Below are 23,807 nucleotides of genomic sequence, written 5' to 3'. Positions count from 1 at the left end.
AAGATGTATACTAGACTTCTAGTTATCAGTTCTTAAACTGATATCACTTACAACCTTCATTAATTACATCTGCAAAATTTGTTATCTCTTTCTCAAACAAAAAAAAAGCAATTATACCAGGTTAGGAGATACTGACAACTGGAGTATAAGAAACAGAAAATGTATGTCCTGGAACTAAAGAAATGGGGCAAAAAAGGGATGCAGAGGTGCTAGCAAGAAAAAATGGTTTTTAGCAGTTCATCAACCCATAATGAAGGAACACCATCAGACCTAAAAGTATCACAAGACAAATAATATATACAAAAAGGAATATGAAAAATGTGACACTAGGGTGCATCATCTAAAGCACTTCTTATAGAAATAAAAGAACTCATCTCATCAGATAAGGCTTTAGCAATACTGCTGCTGAAAAGCTTTATACGCTTTCAGTTACTCCATCTCCCAGATTAAATTAAATCAAAACAATGTAACAAACTACAAAAACAACAGAGAAACAGGAAGTCACATAGTAGGAATCCAAAACAGTCAGACTACATACTAGCAAAGGACAAGAAGTAGAAATTAATACAATCTTATCAGCATTCCTATCAATTATTCTCTTCCTGCCCTTGTGTAAATCTGTATATTCCTATAAATAAATTTATTGTAGAGATTGTAATAAAGTCTCTTGCTGGTAAAAAATGAATTTCTATGAAAAATTAAACTACAAATAGTGTGGACAAAAAAATCTAAGAATTTTAAGACTGACAGGACTGGAATACTAAGGTTCATCAGCTTCAATGACACTACTTCTGTAGTATAGACACTATTTCTGTAGTATAGACAACATGTGGCACAGGATATATCCAATCTGTAACAGAATCATGACACTATCATTTGTACAAGGGATGTAAAGTTCTAACCTTTTTTTCAATAATTGGTAAATTATGAGGAAAAAATCATAAGGAAAAGAGATCATGTGGATTAGACAAAAGAAATAACAAGTTTGGAACAGACTTTTTTTTGCAGTCTGCTGACAAAACTAGGAAACTGTCAAGATACTCATTATGTGTTTTACTATTAACTAACTTATAAAATAAACTACTGACAAATTAAGTTTTATCTTTAAGTTTTATCTTTCTTCAATGTCTTCTATATGCAAAACTGCAGCTCCTAAAGGCTATAAAACTATTTTTGGCATCATAAGCTTATTTATACACTTATTTACTGACACAGATTGATATTATTGATATAAACAATTTTTGAAAAGCTCAAAAATATGCTTTCAAGATGTATCAATTTAGATTGTTAAATCTCAGCAGATTTACCTCAGCAAATTTTGTTTCCAATTCAAAATTACGTTCTTCTATTTGCTTTACAGCACACTTTAAGTGTTCATACATTCGTTGTGAATGTTCTGCTCTTTGTCTTTCATTTAGTTCCTTCATTTCCAACATTGTGATTTTCTTAGAAATGGACAAAATCTCACTGTTGGTTATTGCTTTTGTGGCTTTGTCCACACCATTGTCACCCCCTACAAGAAAAAATACTTAAATTAAGAAATACACAAACTGATTCAACTATGAAAATTATTTCCACCATGAAACCAAATATGAGTTTTGCTTTATCTGTGTCAAGTAAACTTTATCATCTCTACTATTTTTTTTTAAACTGGAGGCTTAGTTATCTTGCCTTACTACATGTTTTAAAAGTATGTAATTTGAATAAAATACTAGCATCAATTATGCATGCATGTATCTGCAACCATGGTTATTGAGACTGAAAACTATTTTCCTTGTAGCCTTTCACCTTATGCTTAATACAACTGGCAAATCTTCAGGAAATTTAATTTAAATTCTGTAAAAGAAACAGGGTAAATGAGCTTTTCCTGAATAATGGGAATGAAATCTATACAAAAAACACCAGCTATTATGAAAGAATACTTAGTTACAAGGCATGAAACCTGCAAAAAGAAACCACTGTCTTGACAACCTCTGAAACACTATGACTGACAATCAAGTTAGAGCATATTAAGAAAAAAAATTTCAGGTGATGTTGCATTTAAAGCTTTTAAACCCTTGACCCAGTAACCCAAGAAAGTCAAGTGAGAAGAGTTTCCAGAGAAAAATACCAAACTTGGTTTTAGTCAAATGAAACATCCAAACAAAAAAATTCAGCACAAAAATGGAGATTGTTACTGAAAGACATAATATAGTTATGATTTTTTAAATGTATTTTCATTATTTTAAGATACATCAATTTTAAAATATTTAAATACAGGATCTACCATTTAGAGTTTAATCTTGCAATATAACTTTCATACTTGCCCAGTTCAGTCATCTGTTCCCAAGCTTGCTCCACAGTGTGAAGTTTTTCTTTTGTGATCTCCAGCTCCTTATTCAATGAATTTATCTGTGCTTTCAAGGATTCATTCTCATGCTATATGACAGAAAAGTTGCAATGTAACAGCAAACTATTTAATTGCAGCAGATTTCATGTCTAGTATCTATGAAATCTTTCAGATTAAAAGACTTTACCTGTGTGGGACCCATAATCTATATATATTGCAACAGAAGAGTATATGTTTTTAAAGTGCATATGTTTTATAACTTTAAAAATGTTAGTTTTTGTCCTCTGTATATTACTGTCACAGCTAGTAATACTGTGAATATTTATTACCAGCGACTGTGATTCCTACAGCATCTTGAATTAGATGAGAAAATCTTTGTTTGTCATACTTAGCACCTCATTAAGAGTGGGAAAGAAGTACTTCTGGAGGATGACTTCATCCCACAAATACTTCATCTTGCACATAAATACCTATTTGAGACAGATCACACATTTCTTGCAGTTCTTTTAGGTATCTAGTATGATGCCAAATGTTACTTTTGTAAATGTTCCTTCACTCCTCCAAATAGAAACACAAATTTCCACATTAACCTAAAAAAATTAATTTAATACTTCATATTAATTTTCAATTTTCAGTTTTCTGGACACGTTTTTAGTTCACAAATTATTCTCTAGCTGTATGAATTTGCTGAAATAAGCAATGCAAGTTTTCATACCCATAAAATTCCATAAAATAGAAATAGTTGTTCTTAATTCTTTACCGCCCATGAAAAGTTTCTTGAGAAGAAACTCCCTTGTACTTCAGAATAAAAGTTCACAGGAATTAAACATTCACAGTTCCTACAATATTTTGCAAGCACATTATAAAGGCTTCTTTTATGGAAGTAAAATTCCAAAGCTTTACTCTTTTTAGAACCAAATATTTCATTCCTGTGAAAGCTAGGAATTAGTAAGAGCACATACTTTGAGAGAAAGCTTTGAAAGTGTTATATTCATTCTACTTTCCTTATGACCTCCAAAACTAAAGATGGTACCAAATATTCCTTCTGCCAGCCTTGTTTTAGGAATCAAAGAACTAAAAACAATTTCTGAGAGAACATATCCAAAGCTTAGTTTAAAGAGCAAACAAACAAAAAAACACCAAAGAACCAAAACTAAATGCTTTTCTGTCTGCCCATTTTTTTCCCCTTAGGGTTACACAACATAAACATTACCTCCATGTGTTCCATGTTTGTTGTCCGTTGCACAAGCAAATTATCTTTTTGTAACATCTCTCTGTATTTAGCAGTTAATGCATTGTACTGCTTATTGGCCACTTCTAGCTCAGACAATGGCACACTACTGTCCAGCACTTTCTGCAGAGCTGCCATCTTAAAGCAAGCCATTTCCTATGAAAATAATCAACACAATAGGTTACTAAGGTCAGCTAGAAATTGAAATATAAAATTAGTCCATGTAAAAAGAGTAATACTTAATATAGTGCTTTAGACATTAGTTTATTTTTCTAAATTAATGTTCATCTTTAAAAAACACCTGCAATAAACACTGACAAAACTTCTTTAATATTTAAACCCTCCGGGTAATTTTATCAATAGCTGCCTCTCAAGGCACAGTCAAAAAGTATCTTATAAAATTAATACAGGCTCTAGCAACCTGCAAGACCAAAAGGTAAGATTTGGTTTCATACAATGATCATAGAATTATCTGGGTTGGAAGGGCACCTTGAAGACCATCTAGTTCCAAACCACCCTGCCATGGGCAGGGACACCCTCTATTAGACCAGGTTATTCAGAGCCCCATCCACCTGGCTTTGAACACTTCCAGGGATGGGGCATCCAAAACTGATCCAGGCAACCTGTGCCAGTGCCTCACCACCCTCATAGCTAAGAATTTCTTCCTAATATCTAATCTAAATCTACTCTCTCTGGGTTTGAAGCCAGTCTCCCTTGTCCTGTCACCATACACCCTTGTCAAAAGTCTCCCTCTATACTTCTTGTAGGCTAGCTCCAGATACTGGAAGGAGAGGTTTAGGTCACCCCAGAGTCTTCCTCATTTCCAGTCTGAATAATCCCAATTCCCTCAGCCTTTCCTCATACCATCCACACTGCTCTGGATGCAGCCCAGGACACGTTTGGTTTCTGAGCTGTGAGTGCACATGGCTGGCTCATGTCCAGCCCCTCATCCACCTGCACCCTCAAGTCCTCAGCAGGTATCTTCTCCATCTGTTCATCCCTCAGCCTGGATTGGTACCAGGGGTTGCCTTGATCCAGGTGCAGCACCTTGCACTCGGTCTTGTTAAATCACATGAGATTCCCATGGACCAACTTCTTGAGTTTGTCCAGGTCACAGTACTTACAGAAATACAAAGAATATTTCTATAAGATTTATAACAGCAATTAGCAAGCTTTTGGGAAATGTATTCAAGAAACTAGTAACAACTCCATTTAAAAACAAAAGGGTATTTCTTTCCAAGCTGTAAAAATAAAAATGTGTGCTATTACTACTATAAACTATACCTTGAATCGCTGCAAGTTTCCAATCTTCTCTGTAACTGCAGTCTCCATATGTGTTATTTCACCTTTCAGTTTCTCATTTTCTTTTCTGAGGTGCTGTTCCATTTCAAGTAAAGTGGTACACTGTCTTGTTAGTGATTTTTCATTAACTCGTAAAACAGTTATTTTTCTATTATTTTCTGCAAGTGCTTTCTTTGTTTCATCAGGATCCATCTGAAGTGCATCGAGTAAATTCTGTAAAACATTTTTTAACAAGACCCTTGTACATAAATATGGCAAAGCACAACTACATACACAAGATTTCTAGTGTATTTTTTAATCTAGGTGGAAAAATTCTATTAATCTGAAATACTTTCTTTTTTCTAATAAAATATATGCACACACTCAACATATGCTCAAACATGCAATATTCTAAGAAAAAGATAACTCTTCAAAACCAGAAACTAAGTACATTTGATTAACTGGAATTTTAATTAATGCTGACACTTTTAAAATTTAGATCAAGAATGGTTCTCTGCATTCACTGTCATCAGTCTTCCCATTTGTCCTAGAATAAAAACAATGCATTGGAACAATTTTCTAAACAAAATAGAAGTCCTGTGGTTCCAAACAAACCCTAATAATATCCTGCTTTGAAGACCAAACCTGTACTAGTAAAGTAACCACAGGATCCCCTCTATAGTAACATTTATGTGTTTGTGTGAACACGTCTTTGCATGCATGTGTAAATCCCAGGAGGGGCAGTGGTGGGGAGAGCAAACTAAGGTAATTATGGTCACAGAAATCATGTGAGCTTTAGCTTTGCTCTCACACACATCAGCTTGCTAAGGAGACAGGTAGAAATATGAGCTGTTAGAACTCAGCTGTCTAAACACACAGTAACTTCCAATACCCTGTGGTATTCTTGCCCTGTGTCTGCTTCTTTAAAAGGATGTATGTGGCTGATATGCCTTCGGCAAGTTTGTGCCCAAAGACAACCACAGCCATTTAAAATTGCACTATGTCTGTGCTTAGACATCTGCATCAATCCCAGGAACTTCTAAATACCACCAACAGTTTTCAGTTTCCTTAATGTAATATTGAATTCAGACTTGGTGGAAGTAAATCAAAATAGAAAGATGAATTCTGTTTCCTTTTTTTCTGAAACACTGATTCATATACAGTTATTCATTAACAGTTATGTATAACAAGATGCAACTGAAAGTAATAACGTTAGTGTAAATGAACGTGTTTTCCAAGGGCTTGTTTGTGTGTTCCTCCTCCCAGTCAAACAGCCTGGGAAACAACTTCTGTTCAGAGAGTAGTGTGAGTGTAAATAGTGTGTGTGAAAAGAATACCCAAGACTGCCTTAGAAGGCATCTGCTTGAAACTGATAATCTTAAAGAGAAAGATCACCATTAGTAACCATAGTAAGAATAGTAACCATAAAACGAGAGACTTCAAATGTTGTCACCTTGAAAACTGGCATAAAAAATGCATAAAAACTTCTAGCAGTAGGGGCAGAAAGGGTTATAATGCAGGAGTCATAACCTAGTTCAGATTCAGAAGCTTCTCCACTCTCCCTGCATCTTCTGTGCATTTGTGAGTGATTCTTCCCTGCTGGACATCACTTCTCAGCACTCCAGATAATGGTCTGGAGGTACTAAGTGCAACAATTAGGGACCCACACCTTGGGTGTGTGATGTGACCTCTTGGGGTGGTTTCTCCCCAGGGAATGGATCAGCAGACTGCAGGAAGGCCAACGGGCACACACAACCCTGGAGCACCCCCATGCATACATAGCACCCCGGGGCACGCACAAGAGGTGTGTGTACACATTTTCCCTATCAAACAAACTACAGCAGAGTATTAAACCTCTCTCCTATGTCCTAAAATCGTTTTGAAAAATGAGAGTAACAAAACGACTTACAGAATATGCCTTTATTTTCGTAGCATCTTGTTCTTTTTGCTCTTCTAGTTTTTTCATTTCCTCTTTGATATTTTCTGATTCTTTTTGCCAGCTTTCCTTTTGACTAAAACAGTAATGAATTTTAATTTATTTTAATGAAAGACTTGATTATTTTAAAAACTGTTACTTCAACAGCAATTCTGAAATACTGCAAACCAAGGTACTTACTTTTAGTAGTACTAAAGTTTGAAAAGCACATGATAAATTGTACATGGATTACTGAAAAACAATATCCTCTGTTTAGCCTACAGCTGGTTAAATGATGAAAATAATTCTTCAGCGTCTTACTTGTTCTTCATAGAACATTTTCTTCAAGAAATGCATACTATAATGCAGAGATATATATGCCTTACTTTCCTATTTTTTGCCTGCAAATCTTTCCTTTTATTGCATTTCCTTTTATTTCAGATGGTAAAGGACATAACTTACCACACCTGTTTAGTTAATTCAGTGAAAACCACATCCAAAACATAAAAAGATTCAGCTTACTTAGCTTCACTTTGGCCTAAACTACTCTCCTTTATCCATTTTTATTTATTTATTTGAGAAAAGAAAAAGCTATGATCCTTCATACATGTCTAATAAGGAAGTTCCTATACACTATATGGCATTGTTCAGGCTTGTTTAAAAAATGGTTCATCAATGGTATTTTAGAAGTGGTATTTTCTCTTCAAAGAGGTATCTAAGTTTCTTAAATAATGTAGTAAAATGGATGAGAATTAAAGAAAGTGACTTTTAATGGGATGCCAAGTCAAAGAATTTCCTCCTGTAACTTCAATCTGTACCAGATTTAGAGAATCATCATTTTATGAATCATCATTTTATCTCTGTCATTGGAGATATCTCACCTAGTAGTAAATGAGACAGCATATTATAGCCTTCAATAAAAAAAAGCTGTCTCTTTAATGCCTAAAAAAGAGATAAAATTGTCTGGGAATCTTAATTGATTCAAAGAATAAACAGATGTTTCTGAAAGGTTAAACCCTTATCCAGAAGCCATCCAGGTAACTGTTCATTCCAATCCAGACAGTATTCAACTAATAGTTTGTTAATTGAAAAGTCAAAATCATCATATTCATTCCTATCCTCCCAAAATATGAAAACACTTTTTAATTTTTTTTGAACATAAGAATAATTTTATAGCATTTAGGTTCACTGAAGCATATAGAAGACCAAAAGAAAAACCAACCATAAAATCCCAACAACCTGAAATTTTCAGAGATCTCTGACTGTATTTGGACAGCAGTTTGCTTTTTTCCCCTCTCCTCCTCCCCACTCCCAAAAACTTATCAGAACCCATACTTGAAAGCAAAAGAAAATTAGGCTAGTAAGTCCATCATACCAGGTTCTAGTAAATGCAAAATATCACACACTGAAAGCAGAATGAAATCCTCATGATAAACATGAGAAGGGTCCAGCAGAAGACGGTTTTGCAGGAGTTTTCTGAATCTTTACAGGACTAAAGAAAATGTATGGAGTCCATATCCAAACACGGCATCAGGCAGCGCTTACGAACGCCAAAGAACTACTTCAACACAGCAGCAAATCTTGCTTCAAGACTGTTAAATATTTAGCTAATTGAACTTTCATAATTCAGAAAAGAGAGTGATACCTTTGATATTCTTTATACAGCAAGCCTTGTTGATGACGAATTACTGCAAATTTTCGCTTGTAGTCCTCCACTGCATCTTCGAATTGTTTAAGTAACTTTTCTTTGTTTTCCAGTTCCTAATTATTATCATCCAAATAAAAATTCAGAAAATATTAATGGAGGTTTTAAACACAAAGCTAGAAATTTAATCAAAATGGCAGTCCTTTGTGCTTTCATGATAGATGCTTTTGCCATGAACTGTGTGAACTACAAATATGAAATATGCATTTTCTCTAGAAGCAACAGATGAAAAACATCCAGTGAGCTTCAGCATTCACATTAATTGGTGTCAAACAGAGCACAATTGCACTGCAGGTTACAGTCCTCAATGTTCAAAACACTATGACCTGTAGCTAGCCCACAAAGAATACTAACTGAATGTCTAACTGGCAAGTGGCATTTTCTTCTCAGTTTCTCAAATACTCTTCTATTTCATAAGCATACAGAGCTGAAAAAATATTCTCCAATGAAAAAATTAAAATATTAGCAAAGACAGAAAACGATAAATTAATATGAATTTTTTTTTACTCCAACTCTGAAACAGTTCTTCAGTACTCTATGCCCCTTTGTTATGCTTCCCAAGGGAATCACTGGAATCTGTTTCAATATATTTATGCATTTATTTACAATTTTTCATGTATTTTTGACAAATAATGGAATGAAAATTCATATAGTAAATTAATAGAGACCTTGGCTCTATAGGGAAAAACTGTTCAAGTAGGATTTGCATATGCAGACTCAGGTGCGGAATCCAGACAGCAGTAAGAGAGAATTTCTCATAGAAACAGTGCAACTGTGGAAGCAGAAGGAAGAGTGTGCAAATATTTAGATCAAAATTCAGATTTAAAACAAAAATCTGAATTGCTGTCCAAAATTTAGTTAGCTATTACCTTTCAGGCTTACAGCACAATAAAATATCTACAGCTTTAAATTACATCCCAAAGAGTTTAGTAGAAGTTAGAACACCAAAATAATTTCAGAGAGATCTCTCATGCCCATACATGGCATACTACTAGATTTTACAGGAATTAGATACATGTTACAAACACTCTTTATTTCAAGGAATATATAAGTTACCTGTGTAAGATGTATTAAATATTCATTCAGAGAATTAATTGTATTAACACTTGAAGGAGCCATTCCTTCTGGAAGATTCACTGTTTGGAAGACAATATTGGCACCTTCTGACTGATGTAGTAAGCAAATTTCATTTTTCATTTGTTCAATCTAAAGACAGAACACAAAACTATCAAAAAGAAGTAGCTCTTGCTATTAGATTTTAAAAAATGATGAAACATATATTGCTACATCAGTTATTATTAACATACTTAATTTTTACTTATATTCTAAAACATTCCAACACTTCTTAAAACAGCCTTTTAAAAATGCTATGATTTTATAAATCATTAAAAGCATAATAAATTCATCTAAATTTATCAAATTACCCCAGCAATCAGGGCAATTACACTTATCATCACAGTTTTATACCCAATTGTTTAAAACACAGTGCATTCCTACTCCTTTAGTAAGATTAAGTTTTGGAAAGAATTATTGCAGTGGTTATTTAATAGTTTTTTCTAAACAAATCTTTGCCTTTTCATTTAATTTAAAAGCTCTCTGGTTCTCTAACAGCATGTAAAGACACTATTTTAGAAAATTAGTTTCTGGCAAACCTTTTTGCATCACCAAAGCTGTCCTAACAGGCAAATCTAAACTTGGCTTCTTGTAAGGTAACATTTCATTATTCATTTCTTCCACAGAATAAATTATACAACTTAAAACAAGATATGGGATTTTACAGAACTACTCATTGTTTCAAACACTTCATTTCTGTTACATATTTATAAATAAAAAATATAAAATTCCTGGCTTTTTCAAAGAAATACATCTGTGAGCTTTTTTGGACACAGCTCTCCCCAGAAGATAGGCATGCTTGGTATTTAACATGATGGAATATTGCAAGGATAAAGTAACATTAAGATTAAGATCTGAAGTTAAAAAAGACAAATTAGTAGGATCACTACATAAATTTCAGTGAGATTTGTACAATGACACTGCTCATATAAGCTAAATTCAGTGTCTTATAGATCATGTGGATTGCTCTAAATTATCAGGACAGCCACTTTTGAAAAAAAAAAGAGAAAACTAAAAAAGTAGAAAATAAATTATATACCTTTTCATTGGCACTTGCCAGCTGATTAGACAAACTTGTTGCCTCCTTCTGAGTCTCTTTTAGCTCCTGTCTCAATTCCTCATTTCGTCCTGTAAGCTGGTCAACCTGGGCTTTCAAGTGTACACTAGCATCAAAGATCCCATCTGAATTCTTTGACTCCATTGCCTAATGCAGTAAACAGTTTTTTTAACATAAGAAAGAAAAAGTGCAGAAAGGCTTAAATTTTTTCAGTGTAAAACAGAGCCCTCAAGTTTAGACTACATGAAACTAGCAAAAAGCATGACATTTTGCCCCTGTAAATCCTACAAAACTAAATAATAATTTAGAAAGCAAGCTTACATGAACTAAGCGATCCAGACTAGGGATTATCAAGGCTGTTTCTCCTCCCTTCGTACTAGAATCCTTCTGCATTTCCTTGATGGCTTGCAATATTTCTTTCATTCCTTGTTCAAGTTGTTTATTCTCTTCTGATAACTCTTTCACTGTAATAAAAGTTGAAAATCTGTTAAGAAGCACTGAAAAAATGATTTAAGGTTTCTTAGGACATTTCATCATGATACTTGTTATTTGATAAATTAAAATAATGTTCCTATTATACATACATAAACACGACCAATTATGAAATTTTAACAATTCACATTTTCTGGGAAAAAAAATAAACCTCTTGTCCAGAGAAATTAGAATTATTTCTGAGTTTTCAAGCTGCACAGTTCAGCTAACACAGATAGATAGATAGACAGACAGATAGACAGATAGACAGATAGATAGATAGATAGATATAGATATGTAAGCAGCAAGTGGCTCTAATTCCCCAACACTTGCTATGAGCCAGAAAAGCCCTAAAATCACACGAGTTGTATAATTGTTACAAGTGGGATTATTCACACACTTAAAGCCTTTACTAGGTCTGAATCAAGAAGGAAAAACATGAGAGGTAAAATTTTAATGCATGTAGTGTGAATAAACTATATGCTTCATGTACTATCACTAGTTTGGTAACACTATATATGTATATTTACACATACATACAATAAAGACAAGATTTTTTTTTTTGCAAGTCAGATATTTATGATCACAATTATAGAAACAGAACAACTAAATAAGCAAACCGTCTACAGGTACCTGATAATATTCCCTAGTTTTAAGAGGTTGCAACTTACATTTAGATTGAAATTTGGCCATTACAGTCCTGTTCTTCTCCAAATCTCTCTCTCTCTCACGTAATTCAGTTGCAAGATACTCATTCTAAAGAATAAAAATCAAAATAGTTTTTCCTAAACAAAAAAATATGCAGCTTCTAATTTTAGCAGCTTAATATTTTAGTGTTAGAGTTTTTTAAACTTGAAATACTCATTCAAGAAAAATCTTCCCATCTACATATTGATTTCTTGCCTAAATAGGAACTGAAATGGATTCACTGGAATAGTTACATGAGCCTATGACACAGGCTTAGAACTTAGATGAACCAAAAAAGTATTTCTTTTTTTTTTCCAAGTGATCTGACATAGGCTTAGAACTTATATGAACCAAAAAAGTATTTCTTTTTTTTTTCCAAGTGATCTGAATTCTCATGTATGCCAGAAGTTCTTCTAGGTAGACTTCCCAGAGCCTTTAAGTTTTCAGCTATATTTTTCTCTATCTTCAGAAATTCGGTTGGTGCTATTCTATCTGCAAGTATGTTTCTGCATTCCACATGACATGAACTGCTAGGATGTATTTACAAAAAATATAGAATATTCACTAGTCTTCTAAAAATATTAAAAATTATTAATTTGGGAATTTCCTAAAAGCAGTGAATAAAAGCCCTTAGATAAGTACTTAAACAAATATTTACAAAATAGGTGGCTTTAATTTTTGAAAGAGAAATACATGAAATGTTCATAAACTTGCTTTATGAACCCACCTTTGCTTCCACTTCAGCAATGTCATGTCTGCTCAAGAAATCCAACTTCCTCATATTCTTTTCCTTCTCTTCAGTAAAGCTATCAGTCATCTGCATATTATCAGCATCCAGTCCTAAGTGCAAGTAGATGTACAAGTAAAAAATTATTATGAAATTGTAACTGGTCTCCGATCAAAAGAATACACCTCATTTATTATATCTCAGTTCTAGTTTTCTACCTTTCCATCTGAGCATTATGGTACCCTGAGTGGTATGGAATTGAAATTTGAAAAATTTTGAAACACATGAATTAAGTAGATTTACTGGAAATTTTAGGGAGATCATCCTGCACCTATTGCAAAGCAGTAACACAAGGCTCAGTGATGCATTACAAGTCATCACAACTCAAGAAGATACTGGGCTATAATGTTAGGAAATCCAAAACCACTCACCTCTTCCTACAGATTCAATGCAATATATTTTGCCTTTTAATTTAAACAAATTAGTAAATATAACATAGCTACATAACTACATAAACAGAATGCTTATGCTTAAGTATAAACAGAATTTTTGAAAGGACAGTTTGCATTAAAAACGTCCTACCTATTGCTGCAACTCTTCTTCCTTTCTCCTGAGCCAACTTCCGAATGTGTTTTTTCAGTTCAATTCTTTCCTCTTCTAGTCTTTCAATCTGCATATTATTATTCATAGGTCAGCATTCCATTTTCTTCAAATGCATTTTCATTATGTAGCTCTTACACAAAAATAGGATTTATCACTTACCTCTTGCAAAAGAATCTGGTTTTCAGCTCTAAATTGCTGCTGCTTCAGTGCTTTACTGTTTCTGAATTCATTTAAATCAATCATTATCTTTGGCTCAAGACCTAAAACAAAGTATATTACAGTTATTCATTAAGTATGAACATTTATATTAGTTAATGCAGTTAGTTTATGTAAGAACATAACTCTAGAAGCAGAATTTAAAAAGTAATTTGTTGATAGTTGAATATACTTCATCTATAAAAATATATAACTATCTATATAACATAAACACATATCTTGCACTCCATGTATTAAGAGCAGAAGCGTTAGGAAAGCTTAATTTTACCTCAATTACTCAAAACCCAAAATGAAATAAAGTAGCACCTAAAATTAACCTTATTTACATTTAAATTCTTCTATTTAAAAATTAGCCAATCTGAAGTTTTCTCTGTGGGTTTCATCTAGCATTACAACTTCATGATGATGTGGTTTCCAAATACCATATTATGAAGTTAATTAGGCAGCGTGTGGCCAAAGAGGAATCAAAACCAAAAAAGAGTAGAGAACCAATTCTCCTGCTTTCTCCAGTCAAAGGAACCTGTAAGCCAAGTTCATTCATGCAGTTTGTCCATGGAAATATTAGCAAAATATAACAAATTATTTCCAGTGACTTGGTATAGTAAAAAAATTCCTTTATAGAATCCTATTTCAATTCTTAGACAACAAATAATTGATCATGCACTGGATGCAGCATACCTAAGCGCTCTCTGAGTACTTCATTTTCATCAAGAAAGTCATTTATTTTAAGTTCAAGTTTATTGACTTCCTTAATTAATGACTCAATCTCATGTTCTCGTATTTTGACTTGCTTTCTTAAATCTTTGATTTCAGCAACAGCTTCTTCCAAACCATATATTCCCTGTAAGTAAGAACAAAACAACCAATAGAAGACTTACTAAAATAGATCATGAATCTGTCTTTCATCATTACACAGACAAGAAAAAATGTTTTTAAACCTCTATCACTCTTCTGCACTATGCTTAGTGAAAAAAGTTACTGAATAAAAAGCAGATCCTATAAATCTGTCCTTGACTACAGAGGAGCCTGCGTATTTCAAAAGTGAATGTCCAACTACATCATCCTTTGGAGAATCATATTGTGAGCACACAATAACTGTTCAATAGGAAAGGGAAGAAGGAAGGGGAAAGGCATCAAAGTAATATGTTTAATTTTTAATTAGAACAATTAAATCAATATGGGAGGGCAAAACACTCTCCTAAAAATGTAATTAATACCCTCTCCACTCCGACAAACTGTTTACCAGTTCATAGTCTCTCATTCTTTTCAATGTCTCAACAAGCTCTTTGTCTTTTTCTCTAGCATGTGCTTCTGCCAATTCTGCTGATTTCTCCGCCTCCATAGTTCTCTCTTCCAGCATTTTTAACTTTTCTTGCATATCCCCACTTTGGTTCTGCTGAGGAACAGATGAGTGACCTGGAAAGAAAAACCTTGGTGTTAATAATTCAACTAGGAATTCTTGCTATCTGCCATTAATCAAATCAGAAAAAACTTCAGAAAACATTATAAAGATTTTAATTTCCTGCTTTTCTTAATTAGGAAATTACAAGACACTACATAAAAGAGGTTGGGTTTTCCTGCACCCGTGATTTCCTTCAAACAATATTTATCGTGGGTGCAGAAAGGGACATCAGAATTCACTTGGAATTGCATGCTATTACTTCTTTTCAGTTCTTGATGGAGCTGAGACCTTATATGTTATGCTTTAACTTTTACCGATCAGATAGAGTTTTATTACCCATAAAAGGCACTGAGGTAATCTGGATAAAATTAAGCTCATCATGAATGTTTAATATAAGAAAATTAAGAAAAAAAGATTAAAGACTAAAATTCTCAAATACTGCAATTGTGTTTCCTGTATTTCTAAAAAAATAAAGAATGCACAGTAAATGTCTGGTTTCTGATTTTCCAGATTTTGAGATTAATACAAAGCAGTCATGTTACCTTTATCTTTTTGGAGATCATATTTTAATTTCTCAATAATGAATGCATTTTTCTCCATATCTTTGGTATACTGTTCAACTTGTTCAGTGAGCAATCTTATCTGAGCATCTCGCTCTTGCATACCCTATGCATACAAAAAAAAATAAACTCCATTAAAGGATCCTTCTTCACTGACAGGCAAACTACCAATACAGAACACCACATCAGAAACGAAGAAATTACACATAGCCAATACAAAACAATTCATAAAACACCAAATATACTATACTTACAACAGAGAGTTCAGATATTATCTAGAAGTTTGGTATATATACGCAAAGCAGGAAAAATAAAAAAGAAAATAAAAATAAGGCACTCGAACACAGAAGAATAAGCAGCACTTTAGTATAATGATTTTAAATGGAAACAGTATTCTCAGAGTTTGCCAATGTTAGATGAAAAGTTTCAGATGATGCAGAGTTTTGAAGTTTCCTCATAAATACTTGCCATTGGGAACTGAGAGATACAAGTTCAAGATTGCAAGGACTAACAATCCATCATACATGACAAGTGAATTGCAGACAGCCTTTCAACAAGCCTTCTAACTTTTAAAAATTCATATTGTGTCTTGTTTTGGATGCATATACATGTGCATAGCTACACACAGACTGTGGAAGTGACTTGTATGTATATTATCCTATTTCTGTACATGTACATGAACTTTAGAACCAACATAGAAAGCTTAAAGTTATTTTTTTCTGTGATGAATAAAAGAAGTGGTAAAAGATAAAAGACTTTTAAAAAGTTACAGGCATTAAAAATAATAAAACTTAAAATAAAAATAATAGTAATATTAAAAATGTAAGAATCTCAAGGTCCTTACTTTATACTAATATTCTGAAAAACAACTTACAGTCTTTCTTACAAATATAATCACATTTGAAACCTAAAAGTACAGAGCTTAGCAAAGTAGTAAAAACCCTTTAGAATATAAACATACATTGAAGGACAGCAATATAAACATACATTGAAGGTTGAGTAAAAAACCTGAGCAGTAACTTGATTTAATTTTTAACTGTATGAATAAAATACATGCTAATTTTTACAAAACATTTAAAAATGCCATGCTAATAATGCCCCCTTCCTCCCCCAAGCCCCTAAAAAAGTAATCTCTACAGCCATCTAATCAGCTAAAACCAAACAACTGCTTATCAAAGTTACTTTCAGCTGTTTTCCTCTTCTGACACCTAAGGCTGACTTGTACTTTAGGGTGTTTTTCTCTTGAGAAGCTATCTGTCACCAGGTTTGGAAGACTGCATAAATATATCTCACCATACTGCTCAGTTTACAAGAACCCAAAATGTAACATAAATGTCATTACACCTTTACTTAAAAAACTTGAAGCAAGGCAGGAAATCATCCTGGAATCAAAGAGTATGCTTTCCTTTTTGTTTTCTTAAGGAAATGGAGACATTCAAAATCATGAAGAACTGTGTAATTTTACATGAATATAAGAGATACACAAATTCAGCTAGCTCTGTCATGCAATGAACCACAGAGTTAATCAGATGAGACGAACACAGAAAATTACGTACTAGGTAAGACTGTACCTTAACTTACAAATTTAAAGGAGAGAAGCTAAGCCATATTTTAGAAACACTACATAATCTTAGAAAAGATAAATATGAAAGTAGCAGAGCCACCTACCAAGAGCTCAGGTCATACATACATACATACAGAGAAGTGACCTTTACAGATTGTCTATTTAGCTAACTTTGCAGTGGAATGAATCAACCTATATCATAATTCTCAAAATTAAGTATTTTGTATTTGCAAACTATAAAAGACTAAATATATATTTGGTTAATGGTGATTTCTATGTGTGCAGTGTCTCACATGAACTGTACCTGCTGAAGGGACAGTATACTGTTTCTGTCTACATCAAGTTGGACCATTTTCATTTTCTCTTCCAAGTTAAATAACATTTGCTGATACTCTAGCAGTTCATCGTCTTTTGAAGCTAAGATTTTCTGGAAAGAAGATAAAACATCATCAGAACACTTCAAGTAATTCCTAAAAAGGATTTTAGAAGTACTAAAAAATACCTTCCATTCTTCAACTTTTTCGTTTACAGCTGCCATGAGTGGATCATCTTCCTCATTCTTTGCTTTCAGCTGGTCTGAAAGATCCTGAACCTAGACAAGCCATGTGGATGAACATCACGTTACAAAAAGGTTTGTGTCTAACCAGTACATATAACACACTATATCAAGTACATAATATTTAACTGATTAGTATTATAACAGCAAGAAAATTACTTTTGAGAACAGTGCATGACTAACATTCTACACAAAAACTTTTTGTGATCTACAGTAAATTTTAAAATCTGTACCACATTCAATGATCATACTACTTTTAAAAAGCATTACTTTAGAGGAGTGTGTGGTTTTAATTGCATAGAGAGGTTTTAACTTCAGCTAAGATATGAAAAGAGTAGAAATCTAAAAAAAAATTAAACTAAGTAATGAGTCATTTCTTACTTGAAATTTGTACCGATCTTTCTCTTTTCTTAACTCATCCATAATAATATCAGACTGTTGCACAATTAGTTTCATTTTGCTATATTCATCAGTCATCTTCTCCATTTCTTGCACTGATTCCTCAAGGTTTTTCCTCATTTCTTGGTTTTGAATCTCTAACTTCTCATTAGCTTCAGTCAAATTCTGCAGAAATAATGAAAAAAATGCTTTTAGAAAGTGCCAATCTTAATACCTGAATAAGACCTTTTAAGTGTTACATGAAATCAGCACAGAATAGAGTATTTCTCCTCTAGGTTATCAATTTCAACAAATCCAAACAGCACATAAGACATATCTTTCTCTCTGTCAGTAACTTCATTACCTCTGCCAAATTCATAGATGCAGATTGTATATATGAGAGAACCCTATCATATTATAAATTCCCTTACTCCACGTGACTTTATCTGTAAATTGACATAACATCATGAAAGACACCATGGTCAGTAAAACGCCAATAGCTACTTGATAGAATGCACAGATTTTTACCTGAATTTCATCCAAATACTGGACAAGCTCAGAGCTTCTTCTGGACAGCCGTGATGTGTAATCAGAAACCTCTCCTCTTCGTAATGGAATTGCTTCTTTTTGAGAATCTATTTGCCTCTGATAGTCAACCACATCCTGACGCAATTGTTCATTCTGCACAAAAAGCAATCCAAACTCAAATCCATTTCTAAGAGCTGAAGACAAAGTTATATTTCTAGCGAGCTAACACAAAGAGCTAAGGCACACAAAACTCATTCAAATTCCTACAGTCTGCTTTTAAATGTTTTAGAAGCCTCACCTTTTTCTTTATGCGCTTTTTCTTCATATTAAAAAGGAGAAAGCAAGACCAAGAGAACAAAGCATGAAAAATATTAGGCATTAGCTTTGCTTTTGGAAGCCTAAATATTGATCAATATAGAGACAAAATAAAATAGATTTTGCTATACCTCTGCATGTATATATATATATACATATACACACATACATAAAAGGGAATTTTGACAAATGTTTATCAAGGTTTTACCCCAGGAAAATAACTAAGAAAGTCTACATGGCAATAATATCTAAGAAAAATGCTAAAAATTCAAAACTCAAAATGCAGGCCAAGCAAATGGACAATAGGAATATTCTATATTCCAATATTTTATTTAGGAATATTTTATATTCAATAGGAATACAAAACTGAAATGTAGAGACTTCCTGACCACAATTAACTATGTTTCATTGGAGCAGAAATACTACAAATTTACTTTGCACTAGTAAACGGGAAATGTTACAGAATTAAACATCACATAAAAAATTATAAATACAGAAATATAGTAATATATTTATTAAAAAAGTCGAAAATACAGTACGTCAGCAATAATTTTTGCTAACCTCTCTCCTGAATCTGATGTTTTCATTTTCAGCATCTTCAATTCGAAGAGCAAGCTACAAGACAGAAAATCTTTATATGTATCACTGATACCACAAAAAACTCCAGAAAAAAAAAAAAAAAAAAAAAAAAAAAGAAAACAAATGTACAGCAATCCTATTTCATTAGTGGTTTCTTTTTTCTTTTTTATTTTTAAATTTCAGATGCTTTTTTCAGAACATCAACTTTACAAAATATTTGACAGAACAGCTTCTAGAGACGTCAAGCTCAAGTCCTTCTTACCTGCTCATTCTCCTTTTTCTCCTTCTCCAACTCTTTCTCTGTATCTGTTAACTGTCTCTCTTTTTGTTCCAATTGTTTTTCCAGTTGGCGGATCTCATCACGCAAAAAACGAGTATCACGACCACCAGCAGATTTTTGTGCCACCTGATGAGAATTAAAATAACATTATAAATAGAGTAGAACTTCAAAGTAGAAGGAACTAAAAAAACCAAAGCAGATGCTAAGACTAAAATAAATGTATATAAATATATAAAAATATATATAAATGCATAAATATGAACATATATAAATATATATATATAAATATATATATATATAAATATATAAATAAATGCATTTCAATAATACAAGAAGTCAAGTAATTATTCACCCAAGACTGGTACATATTCAAAAAACAATAAAAAGCATTACTAAAATGTAGAGCCATTTCATCACTCCACAAGTCTAAATGCTAGTTTAAAATAAAATAATTAAAAGACCCCTTCAGAGCACTCTATACACTAACAAAATTTCAAAACATACCTCTAATTCTTTCTGAAGTTTCATCAGCTTGGTTTTAAAATTATTCTCTGTTAAAATAGAACAGATATAGTGAATTACCCAATAAGGTTAAAAACATATAAAACAACAGTAGCTAACCTTAGACTTTAAATTTTTTTGCTCCATTGAAGCAACTGACTTCAGCACTTTTAGCTGGTATTTTGTTCAGTTCTCTAAACCTTAAAAAAAGCCACAAAACAGCAAGAACAAAAACTTAAAAAACATATTTAACAAATCATTTAGGAACAGCATAAAAAAAGCTTCCTTACCACATTTGGCTTGCTCTTCCCCAGCTTTTTCAACTTCTTCTAGTGCCAGTTCTACCTCTTGAGCTTTCATCTGAGAAAAGTAGCAGAGCAAGCAAAGAAGAAATATTTACTACGAATTAAAAGATTGTTCCATAGACCTCATGTTTAAAACATATTTTTTTTAGAAGTTTATTTGCATTTTTAATGCATTATATAATAATAAATATATGTATATATAATATATATACATATATATACATATAATAACATCTATGTTATTCCAATTCACCTCACTTCCTACTACTAAATTCCAACAGCTACACAAGAAGGTACTCTGGTGCAAGCACACATTTAGCATATAAATTACCTTAAGCAGTATTTTCAGGAACAGGGGAAAAAAGAATTATGATGCTTCCATTTAAACAAAAATATAAACAAATGCATCTGCAGAATTGAAGAAAGTAAGCCTTAATACAAACCTTTAGTAGTGACTGAGTAATTTTAAAAAGGTGTATCACTTTTTCTGGAGTCTCAGTTTTTAAGTCTTTCCCATCAACCTAAGGAAAGAGACAAAAGTGGCTTTACACTAATATCAATGAAATCCACAAAATAAATCTTTAATGTATGTGAAGGACCAGAGTTTAGGGAACAGGTATAACAAAACCCTCACATTCCCTTTTTCTCAAGCACCTTGAAGGTGATATCCAGCAATTTGTCCGCTAGTTCCTCTTGACGAGGCAGAGTGTCTGGATCAACTTTCATGAGCTTCTTCCAATCTAAAATGGGTGCCATATTGAAGGTGTGACCTTTTTTTCCCTAGAACAAAGATTAAAATAACAGTTATCAGGTATAATCTCAGTGCAAACCAATTTTAGGTCAAATTATTTAATGGAGGCTGGCCACTGAACACACCAGATGATTATAATAACTGTAAAGCTGATTAACATTCTGTTCACATTTTGATCTATTGCAAACTAGGAGGCTGTAACAAAACTGTTTTTTTCTTTATGTTAAAAATTACAGCATGCATACTCAATGAATTCTTAAAACTATAAAACTGTCAGTGAAGATCAGGAGACACAAAAAACCTGTAGTTTAACTTCAATACCCTTTATTTTTCCCCCATCTCTTAATGTAGTATTTTTATGCCAATGAACAAACACAAAAATAATTATTTCTAATATTTAAAACAACCAACATCTTCTTTAGTTTGATACGAAAGCACTGACTTCTTGACATTTTATTAAACATAATTTCTTTTTAGAATACTTGAATTGACAAAGGACACTAATCAACCTGGAAAATAAGAAAAATCTCATCAGAAAGTGGTGGAAAGTTTTTTTATATTGCTTACCTACTGGTTGCTGTGGGCCACAGTGATTCTCACATACCTGAAAGTCAATGCAGTATCTGAAAAAGGCAGAAGGGATTGGAAATCTTGAATTATTCTGTTATTTAGAGCTGTCTCTAGACTTTCTGATTAGTATCTCAAAAAGTAAATTCTGCTAAGTTTAGAACAGAACATTTTTAATCTACTTATTGCCCTAAATGATGAATATAGCTCAAATGGTTAAGAAAAATTAAGAAAGAAATAAAGCTAACTAGAATAGTAAATGCAGCATTATTCAGAAAACTAATGACACAGCAGGAATATGTATTTTATAGAAAAAAAAATCAAGCTCAATCAATAACTGCAGCAATGCTGTCTGCTGAGCACAGTATTTCAAGATCTGATCCATCAAACACCCTGATCCTCATTCAGCAGTTTAAAGACTCAACAACGGAAAACTCCTTCCTTAATAAAAGGCTAAAACTGGTATTACTTTCCAAAAGAATATACCTAAGCATTCTGAAAAAAGAGCTGCCAGATCCAGAAATACATCTGTACACTTAAGGGAGGATAAAAATGACCTTCATCTTTTCTAAATATGTGAACTACTTGAAAGGTCCCCTGTATTTACTATATTTCTTCAATGTTTGCTAAACATAAAATATCCATTACACTCAATCCATGACTTGACAAGGATGACATCTTATATACATTATTGCTTTTCTGTTTTGTTGTAATGGCAAAGGATAGTACAAGGAGAATACTGCCACTTTGACTTATTCAATTAATTGAATACTGCTTGATTTCAGCAATATACTTGTCTAAGGATCAGAGTTCTTAAACATATCCATTTTTTCTTAAACAATGACATGTAGAACTTAGGAGTTTTAAATGCTCAACAATCAAAACTATTCTGAAAGCAAATACACAAACCTACCACTCTCAATCCTTTCCTACCTCCCATCTCTCATACATATTTTCCCCTTAACTTACAAAATAATGTCCTAAGAAAATATCAGCCCTAAAATTTTATCCAAAAAGGAGAGATATCTGTACATAAACAACCAAATCCAACTTGTTGGAAGACCAGCTGTAGTAAAGTAGGGGGCACAACCTCTGCACAGAGTAAATCACCCCTGTGAGCTGTCTCTAGTGCCAAACCACCACAGTTCCACAGTACACAAACACTGTGAGAGAATTTATTTAAATGAAGAGTTTTTCATTACTTTGCTCATCCGTTGCCCTTAACTAAAACCTGTGATTTCCTGGACTTACTCGGGGAATCAAACGGCCAGATGTTGTGAAGTTCAGCAGAGTCACATAAAAAAGTCTGGAGTCTCTATTCAAGTACTATCAGAACAACAGTGTCCTGATTTCTGACTCTGGGAAACCAGGCAGAGGTAGCCAAAATCTCATGGTGATACCTTACCATCACAGTGAGACCAAGCACCACTAGGAAGGGTTGTTCTTTTCCCACCAAGGAGTGTATGCACAATGGGCAGCGCAGTCACCGGCACTCCAGGGGGACTTGGTACCAAGAAGCGCCAGTCACGCGGAGATGTGCTCCGCTAACTCCGCGCTTGTTTACATGGGGTAATCCTGTTTAAGGTGCTTTGGACTTTCAAATTGCATTTACCCGGAGCAGCTCTGCGAAGCACGAGATTTTAATTACAAATCCCCAGCCAAGAGAGATTCTTTGCACGGTTCCCATTCTCTCCTGTTTGACATTCCCCAGCCACAGGACGCAGTGACAGCCCAGGATCCCTCCACGATGCTGCTGAGACAATTTTGTCCCGTTTCATTCCAGCTCTACCGAATAAACAAACTGCCTTATTTCGCAGCCGCCTTCCCGGCGAGGCGCAGCAGCAGCAGCAGCCGAGAGCAGACCCGGCAGGCGCTCCCCCGGCCCGGCCCGCAGCAGCGAGCGGCCCCGCCGCCCCCAGCCCCGCCGCTTTTGGCTCCCGCCCCGCGGCCTCACCGCTCCCGGAGGGTGACGGTGGCCGCTGCCAGGCGACGCCATCAGACGCTCCCGCGGACCCGGATACTCGTGTGCGCAGGGAAAGTCAGCGCTCCCGTAGCACCCGCAGACAAGCCCCACGGTGCCAAGCGAGCTCTCCCAGTCCGGAGGGGCAGCCAGGTGCGCAGGGCGCGATCCCGCCCGACCGCGCCGCTTCGCCGGGGCAACGGCCCCGAGCACCGCCCCCGCCACC

The 23,807-nt window shown here is 34.0% G+C and overlaps 1 protein-coding gene across 1 annotated transcript in view; it reads right to left on the bottom strand.

Annotated features, from left to right (window-relative positions):
- CEP290 (centrosomal protein 290) overlaps positions 1–23,497 on the bottom strand; it is a 47,307-nt gene extending 23,810 nt beyond the window's left edge. Inside the window, exons 1-29 of the mRNA XM_056508223.1 lie at positions 23,234–23,497; positions 21,622–21,677; positions 20,958–21,083; positions 20,747–20,824; positions 20,289–20,358; positions 20,002–20,048; positions 19,480–19,623; positions 19,200–19,253; positions 18,622–18,642; positions 18,324–18,476; positions 17,799–17,981; positions 17,364–17,453; positions 17,166–17,288; positions 15,280–15,403; positions 14,579–14,751; positions 14,014–14,176; positions 13,279–13,379; positions 13,099–13,186; positions 12,517–12,629; positions 11,774–11,858; positions 10,953–11,095; positions 10,614–10,778; positions 9,518–9,667; positions 8,402–8,517; positions 6,751–6,853; positions 4,845–5,075; positions 3,543–3,716; positions 2,307–2,418; positions 1,308–1,513 (exon numbers count right to left, since the gene is read on the bottom strand). Of these exons, the coding sequence (XP_056364198.1) occupies positions 1,308–1,513; positions 2,307–2,418; positions 3,543–3,716; positions 4,845–5,075; positions 6,751–6,853; positions 8,402–8,517; positions 9,518–9,667; positions 10,614–10,778; positions 10,953–11,095; positions 11,774–11,858; positions 12,517–12,629; positions 13,099–13,186; positions 13,279–13,379; positions 14,014–14,176; positions 14,579–14,751; positions 15,280–15,403; positions 17,166–17,288; positions 17,364–17,453; positions 17,799–17,981; positions 18,324–18,476; positions 18,622–18,642; positions 19,200–19,253; positions 19,480–19,623; positions 20,002–20,048; positions 20,289–20,358; positions 20,747–20,824; positions 20,958–21,059 (3,312 nt within the window). The 5' untranslated portion in view covers positions 21,060–21,083; positions 21,622–21,677; positions 23,234–23,497. The remainder of the gene's footprint in view (positions 1–1,307; positions 1,514–2,306; positions 2,419–3,542; positions 3,717–4,844; positions 5,076–6,750; positions 6,854–8,401; positions 8,518–9,517; positions 9,668–10,613; positions 10,779–10,952; positions 11,096–11,773; positions 11,859–12,516; positions 12,630–13,098; positions 13,187–13,278; positions 13,380–14,013; positions 14,177–14,578; positions 14,752–15,279; positions 15,404–17,165; positions 17,289–17,363; positions 17,454–17,798; positions 17,982–18,323; positions 18,477–18,621; positions 18,643–19,199; positions 19,254–19,479; positions 19,624–20,001; positions 20,049–20,288; positions 20,359–20,746; positions 20,825–20,957; positions 21,084–21,621; positions 21,678–23,233) is intronic.
- Positions 23,498–23,807: the final 310 nt, after the last annotated feature.

Source organism: Oenanthe melanoleuca, chromosome 1A (assembly GCF_029582105.1).
Source record: "Oenanthe melanoleuca isolate GR-GAL-2019-014 chromosome 1A, OMel1.0, whole genome shotgun sequence".
NCBI lineage: Eukaryota > Metazoa > Chordata > Aves > Passeriformes > Muscicapidae > Oenanthe > Oenanthe melanoleuca.
The sequence above is the reverse complement of the archived record's forward strand: the minus strand, read 5'-3'. Positions and strand labels throughout refer to the sequence as shown.